This window comes from Myripristis murdjan, chromosome 12 (assembly GCF_902150065.1).
Source record: "Myripristis murdjan chromosome 12, fMyrMur1.1, whole genome shotgun sequence".
Lineage (NCBI taxonomy): Eukaryota > Metazoa > Chordata > Actinopteri > Holocentriformes > Holocentridae > Myripristis > Myripristis murdjan.
The window spans coordinates 31435988-31443720 of record NC_043991.1 but is presented as its reverse complement, the minus strand read 5'-3'; the positions used below and the strand labels follow the sequence as shown (position 1 = coordinate 31443720).

At 39.5% G+C, this 7733-nt stretch overlaps 1 protein-coding gene across 1 annotated transcript; it reads right to left on the bottom strand.

The window, feature by feature from the left end:
- Positions 1 to 4367: 4367 nt before the first annotated feature.
- car15 (carbonic anhydrase 15) lies at positions 4368 to 6686 on the bottom strand. The gene is made up of 8 exons (XM_030065382.1): positions 6635 to 6686; positions 5944 to 5973; positions 5626 to 5802; positions 5395 to 5540; positions 5167 to 5259; positions 5012 to 5078; positions 4761 to 4921; positions 4368 to 4592 (listed from the first exon to the last, which is right to left on the bottom strand). The coding sequence occupies exons 1-8, from the start codon at positions 6684 to 6686 to the stop codon at positions 4368 to 4370; spliced, it is 951 nt and encodes a 316-aa protein (XP_029921242.1).
- Between the last annotated feature and the right edge of the window lie 1047 nt (positions 6687 to 7733).

Below are 7733 nucleotides of genomic sequence, written 5' to 3'. Positions count from 1 at the left end.
TGACCTGTTAAAGGCATGCGAGACGTCTAAACAGCTTTTTACCACTCTTGGGAATTTACAACGACCTCCCTCCTTCATGTGAACCCCGACCAGGGATCTCAAACCATGTTCCATGTTTTGAAAGTTTGATTTTTTTTTTTTTTTCATTTCAGCCAAACACTACAGCAGGTGCAGGCTCAGTAGCAACCCAACCCAGGATTACATTCACATACTCAACAGAGAGAGAGAGAGACAGAGTGGCCTCTGTGTGTGTGTGTGTGTGTGTGTGTGTGTGTGTGTGTGTCCGCCGCAGCCACAAGGCCGTAACAGGAGCAGGATGGTGTGGCAAGAAGTGGACAGGATGGGAGGGGCAAGCAAGGACAGGCAGTGTGGACAGCATGGGACCCTGTTCAGTGTGTGTGTGTGTGTGTGTGTGTGTGCAATATCAGACAGCAGTGCAGGGCCGTGACGCCCAGCACCTCGGGCCCCACCCTCCTCAGCATGGGGCCAACACAACCACATAACCAATCAGAGATTTTTTGTTTTGTTTTGTTTTTTCGAGTTCCTATTCAACCGAATCAAACCTGTGAAAATTCACTTTTCTTTAAATAACAGGTGATGAGGAAATTAATGAAAATTGTAGCAAATAATTAGTAAAACATTACAAGAAAATGACCTGAAAATGACCCAAAAATGTGTTAAAAATGTATAAGAACATCATCAGATAATTAGCAAAACATTTGTAAGAAATTATCAGAAAATGAGTGAGAAAAATGACCAGAGGATTATTTTCAAAAACTAGTAAAATATAAGAAAACTATATTGATAATTATTATAATTGTATATTTAAAAATATATAACAAGAAAAATTACCGTAAAATTACTGCAACAATTTGAAGAGAATAAATATCACACAATTACCACAAAATTACTCAAAAATGTGTAAAAAAAACAAACAAACAAACAAAACAGAACAAAATAAACAAGAAAAAAAAAAAAAAAACAAGAAACAAAACAAAACAAAACAAAAACCAGACAGCCCCAGTATGCAGGTTTTTGCTCCAAGCAAGAACTCCAGAGAAAAACCTGCAGACCAGCACTGGAGACACATCACTCCCAACCAAGCAATGTGATTGGTCAGATGTAAACTCCAGCCCCACTTTACTGGTTGCTATGCAAACTGTTGTAACCATGGAGTTACTGTGTGGTATTTCTTGTTTTCTCCGGTCTTTCTTTCTTTTTTTTATGCTGCACGTTCACTGTGACACTGTGACCAAGTGACAAATTCAGGTCAGCCAGTCCAAACCGAGACACTTCACCTAAGAAATCCTTTTCTTTGTTTATTCTTTACTGAGCAGCATTCATTTAAAAGATGAAATTCAAATGTTAATGGTTAGACTGATTAAAATTATTCATTTAATTGTACACCTGATCAGTGTGTGTTGAGTTATGACATCAGCAGCTGACACTGCAACAAGGTGCTGCTGTTTATCTGAAGATTTGACTGTTCATTCACCTGACTTTTCCTTTGCATTCAACCTTTAATAACTCCAAACTTAGAGCTAGCATGGAAGGAACAACACATGAGATCATTTTTACAGTTGAGTGGCAGTGATAACAGACGAGTTGCAAGGTACAGTGATTTTTTACTTAGGGTGACTGCTACATGATTCAAAGTGGTTACACTCAGTGCTGCAAGATTGGTTTGGAAAGCCTTTTAAAATGATACCAGAAAGATATTTAGGTTGATGATGTCACAAAACTATGCAGGTAGTTATTAAAGACTATAGATGTGCCAACTTTAAAGTCCAGCTCCACTCAAAATGTGTTTTTTAATGTTTCTGTCCCCTAAAATAGCTGACATTTTTAATGAGTGCAAGATTTAGGGCTAAGATTTATTGATGATCAGAGATTATTTTTAGGGGCTTAATATATGGCTACAGGGGGATTCTAATTTTGGTGTTGGACCTGTATTCATATGGGTTTCAACATGGGTACAGGCTGATATATCAACATGTTTGACCAGTTGTACTATTATGATTTTTTTTAATATATATGTTTTAACTTTACTGGACTTGCAGCAGTGAAGGGAGATGGGGAAGGTCAGGAGGAAGACTGGGAAGACACACGATCAAGGTCCTGGTCTAGACCCAGACCCAGAGCGTCATGCTTCCCTGGCTTGTTTAGAGCTACCAGGACATTCAAAATGTTGTTCATGCTGATGTTGAATCTGCACACCTTATCTAGGAATTTTCAACAGTGAAAAGAAGGGAAAAGTGAACATGAAAGAAGCAGAAAAAATGGAAACAAAAGAAATGAGCAGAGTGGCCAGGTGCCACCCTTTGATATGTTACGCTGCTGTCAGGAAAATAGATGAAGAACTTTGAAGAGATGTCCTTAAGAAACAAGAGGGAAGAGGTGAAAAGAGGAAGCGAGTGAATGGTCATGTTTTTCTGTCTATGTGACCTAGGACCTGACAAAATGTCATATTTATCAACAGAATACAGGAAACGTTATGATCAATTCAGATGGAAGAAACAGAAAATGTTCATTTGAATATTGGCAGGAAAGGGAGGCCTCCTTTCACGGTGTCTGCTGTCTTTGCACTTCCTCTGCTCTTGTCTTCTGTCTACACACTGTTGGTGCAGAAATTGTTTGTTCCTGTTTATTCTTGTGTTTGTTTACTATTGTGAGGAAACTTTTCTCAACAGTAAAAGTGCAGTCAGTTGTTGAATGAAAGCCCTAATCCTACAGAATCAATCACCACACACAAAGAACATTATGCCAGGCTTACAACTAATGTTAGTTATTCTTCTTTGATTTTTGTCACTGGCATTTTCAATTTTTATTTTTATTTTCTGAAACAAAAGGCCTATATTTTCATTCATTTTCATTCATTCCAATCTTGTGATGATGAAATCAGCTGAGGAAGCTGAATGAATATGACAAATGAGCCTATTTTTGACTTGCAACCACAGCAGGCTTATGTGTCGTCCTTACTTGTGATTACGTTGACATATTTTCAACTTTAAAATGTTCATCCCCTCCTAAACAGCTAAATGGGATGGGAAAGATTTTACGATAAGCCATCAATGAATCGATTAGATCCAGATTTTTGCTATCATAAAATATAGTTTAATGGCTCCACTGCCAAATTCACACAGTACTTTATACAGTTAGTAATGAGAACTATCCATATCACATTTGTATCTCAATGCAGTCATAAAGTTAAATAATCCTTCAACATGGCAGGGTACAATCACAAAAAAACAAAACAAAAACAAAAAAAAAAACAAAAAAAAACACACATTTCATGACAGGAGCAGGACGACTACACTGCAAAAAGTCAAAATCTTACCAAGAGTATTTGTCTTATTTCAAGTAAAAATATCTTATTTCTAGTCAAAATATCTCATTACACTTAAAATAAGACATGATCACCTCAGAAGTAACTTGTCTTTAGACAATTTTCACTTGTTTCAAGTGAAAATTTACTTGAAACAAGTGAAAATTTGCTAGAAACAAGAAACATATTCTGCCAATGGAACAAGCAAATTTTTACTTGTGACACAAGTGAACAAGCAAATTCTTACTTGTGACACAAGTGAACAAGCAAATTTTTACTTGTGACACAAGTGAACAAGCAAATTTTTACTTGTGACACAAGTGAACAAGCAAATTTTTTACTAGTGACACAAGTGAACAAGTAAAATTTGCTTGTTCCATTGGCAGAATATGTTTCTTGTTTCAGGCTAATTTTAACTTGTTCCAAGTAAATTTTCACTTGAAACAAGTGAAAATTGTCTAAAAACAAGTTACTTCTGAGCTGATCATGTCTTATTTTAAGTGTAATGAGATATTTTGACTAGAAATAAGACATTTTTGACTTGAAATAAGACAAATACTCTTGGTAAGATTTGGACTTTTTGCAGTGTAGATCCCTGTCACTATCACTTGCAGCGCTACATTTCATGTCACATTTCTCTACTGATGAAGGTCTAACACCAAAATGTTGCATTAAATGTATCACTGCAAGTAAGACAGAGGGCCAGAGTTGATTTGGAACTTTTGAAGGTACAAGTATGAATAATTTAGTAGCAATCTAACGCAGGACTCTTCTTCACAGTGTTTTTTTTTTTTTTTTTTTTTTAACATTTATCCTGTGTTAGAGCTCTTTTTTTTTTTTTTTTATAGCCCTCAGTCTTTTGGCGTGTCTGCAGTCTCTCAGATTCGAACAGGAAACACAGTCTGGAGCTTATATGAACAAAATCTCTTTGAATAAGACGCTTCACAGGAATGCTGATTCGGGGGAATGAAGGAAGCACAAAACTGAATGAAGTGTTGCATGCACTGTTTGGCTCTGAGGTGGAATTGGGTGGAACACAGCACTAAAGTCCGTAGATGAGGCCTCCAAGCAGAGTGATTTGAAAGACGTGCGTCGGCAGAGCTGAGCTGAGGGGGGGAGCAGCCCTCCCCAGCAGGAGCTTGGCGTCTCTGGATGCGTAGACAGAGCGGCTGAAGGTCGGATGGATGTGTCGGAAGTTGTTGTGCAGAGGTTTCTCGTCTTCCTCACCTTCCTCTGTGGAGTACATTTCTGAGGCAAACTGCTCGAGCTGAGAAAGAAACAAAACAAAACATGTTCTCATGGCAATCAGCTCACATGAAACCATCACAGAGCATGTTTTCATCAGAATGTACAAAAATATGATTTGCATTTAGTCGGGATAACCATATTTTTGCCTTTTGCGTGAAAGATCAGTGTTGCTGGGTTAATGACCTACTTGTGACCAGGATGCATAGATGGGCACCTCATACAGAGTCCATATGACCACTGGAGAACATGGAGGGGTGGTGAGGCTGCCGTGGTAACGGTAATACTGGCTCATGTTGTGCTCTGGCAAAAGGCTGATCAGTGGAAATGGCTTGACGGAGGTTGCTTGGCCTTGTGGAGGGATGCAAAGCCATAATGAGAACACAGGTTTGTAAGTGCCAGAAGACAGCAGCCAGGTGGGATTATTTGTGTTTTTCCAACCTTTATAAGCGACAGAGGAGAGTTTCCGTGTTATGTGTCCCAAGTGTACATTGTCTGCATAAACAACCTGCAAGACATATGGAAGGGAATGATGAGAAGGGGTTTGTCTGAATGTACCACAAATGCATGAAATAAACTAGTGATTCTAAACTTACATCAACAAAGAATCCAAGAACAGCAAGGCCTGTTGGATCCTCCAAGGCAGCTGACACATTTGGATGAATAGACTTCATGTTGACTATGTGCATCTGGAGGGGAACACATGGGAAAACGACAAGATGACACAGATGATGAGTGCACTACACTCTGTCCGTCCTGCTGTCCATCCAGAGGACAAATCTGTCCTAGTGACAGTGTGGAGCTGTCTACTGACCATACTCTACCTCCATTGGATATCTGCGTCTGTCCACAGTGTGCTCGGAGCCGTTGGTGGACAGGCTTCCCCAGTGGAAATGCAGCTGGATGGTGTGGTACACCCCCGGGAGGCCTCCGCCACTCACCGACATGCCACTGCCCACCTGCAGAACAACTGCCCACAGGCATTCACACACCATAAAGACCTGAATCCACCTCACAAATCCAGCGTCACAGCATGGCATGCACAGTCCTCTCACCAGAGTGGCCGTTGTTTTTCAGCGTCCAGTGGCCTGTCTGAACAGTATCAAAGCCCTCGAGATGTAACGCTCCCAGTGATTCATTTCTGCTCATCTGATAGTCCAGATTGATTGGAGAGTGATGCTCTTCAAGCAGTGGGTGGCAGGACGGGAACGTGTCGCCCCATGCGTAAGGATCTGACGGTGCCACATAAACAACATTTTGCAGTGAAGGCCAAATACATCATCTTGTTACAGTGATCAGTGATGACGCTCATTTTCAAACCGTCAGTGTCAGGTTCAAACTGTCACCGGAGTCATTCATAGCTCAGCACTTACCACAATGATGCTCGTTATAACAGAAGTCATCTGAAATATAAAAGTTACATTTAGTGTTGTTGCTATTTGCATGGTACTAAATTAGTTTGAATCCGTGTGTTTTAACAAAAAACACTGGATTAACCCTCCTGTTATGTTCAAATTTACTAACATATTTAATGTTTGGGGTCAGTTTGACCCCAGCAGTTTAAACCTCCACTAAATTATTATAACTAAAATTGATACCAAAGTTTGTGTGTCAGATACTTTATGTTTCTTTGTTGACGACCTAAATAGCCCTTTAAATCAAACATAACCCCCCACCCACCCCCACTTATACACCCAGTATTCCTATTACGCCACTATGGAAAAATATGCAAATCACCATAAAATATCACTGATTGACCTGCAATTGTAAAGAAATATTAATTTTTGGTGTTTTAATGGCTTCATATTATTCCTCAGTACAGATTTTTGTTATTTATAACCGATGCAGGACAGGACATTGAAAACATATCATCATGTGAATTTCATGTTTACCCGGTAGTACCTATTACATTAGGAAAAGTCATTAAATATGAAGCAAAAAAAAAATGAAGTTTCTCATTTATTTAGAGACATTAAACACTGAATGGGGTCAAAATGACCCCAAACATAATAGGAGGGTTAAAATACAATTGTTTGCCCTGTGGTTCTCGAGTAAGATACTTACCTGAATAAGAGCTGTGAATGGTAATCATCAGGAGAGTGGCTGTCAAAATCATCTTGGGATCCCGGAGGCTGACAGAAGCCAGGCGACTCGCTGGATGAGGTAGACTCAGTGTCAGAGCTGATGCCAGGCTTAAATAGGAGTGGAGGTGAATACGTGAGGGGTTTTTTCTGCTCTGATCAGCACACTGTGTCATTGCCAGTCGAGTGGACTTTTCTGTTCAACAGGCTCATTGATGCAAGGACAGCTTCACCCCCCTCCACCCCCCAACCCCCCCCCCCCCAACTCCATCACAACACAGATGCCCAATGATAAGTGATAGTGCCCATTCATCTCATGGGAAAATGGGAGGCTGTGTAAGACGATTTAGAAGGTAATGTAATCTAGTTAGAAGATACGGTTAAGATACAGCGGCACTAAAAATACATTCCCCCCCTCGGACTTTGTGCACATTCTCCTGTTCAACTCATTTCATCACCTTTTGGGAGCAAGTATTGATTCTGCACCTTTAAGTAGTTTTTCAAGTTCATTCTCATCATGCAACACAGTAAAATTAAATATGGCCAAATCTCCATCTCTCACATAAATAGATGGGATGTATTATAATGTGCCTGCTTTGCAATGCAAAGAGGAAATATATATTATAATCCACCATACTTATTTTTTACTTTCAAACTGCAGTAACTTGGGTCAAACAATATTCGGAGTTCATCAGAAAATGAAAATGTACCGAAAGGCATGAGATCGGCTAGATTCATTTAAAATACATAAATAAAAACCCTGCAAAGTTGGTATGATTAATATTTGTTATGAAATATTGAACATATTTTTCCTTAAAACCGCTTAATCCAAAAAAGGGTAATTGATGGGGGATTACTTTTCAGAAATTTGATCAAAACGTAATATTTACAACACAAGAAAATGTGGGAAGAGGTTGTAGCTGCTGTAATATTTTCAACTGGTGCTTCGAGCAGGAGCCTCAGTCCTCAGTGAGGGGAAAAAGATCATTTCACCTTTCCTCAGTGACGCTCCATAAAGTCACAGAGTCTCTGATGGCTCTTCACTCTGCCAGCCTACATGGCATTAGAGTTGCATCTCTCCA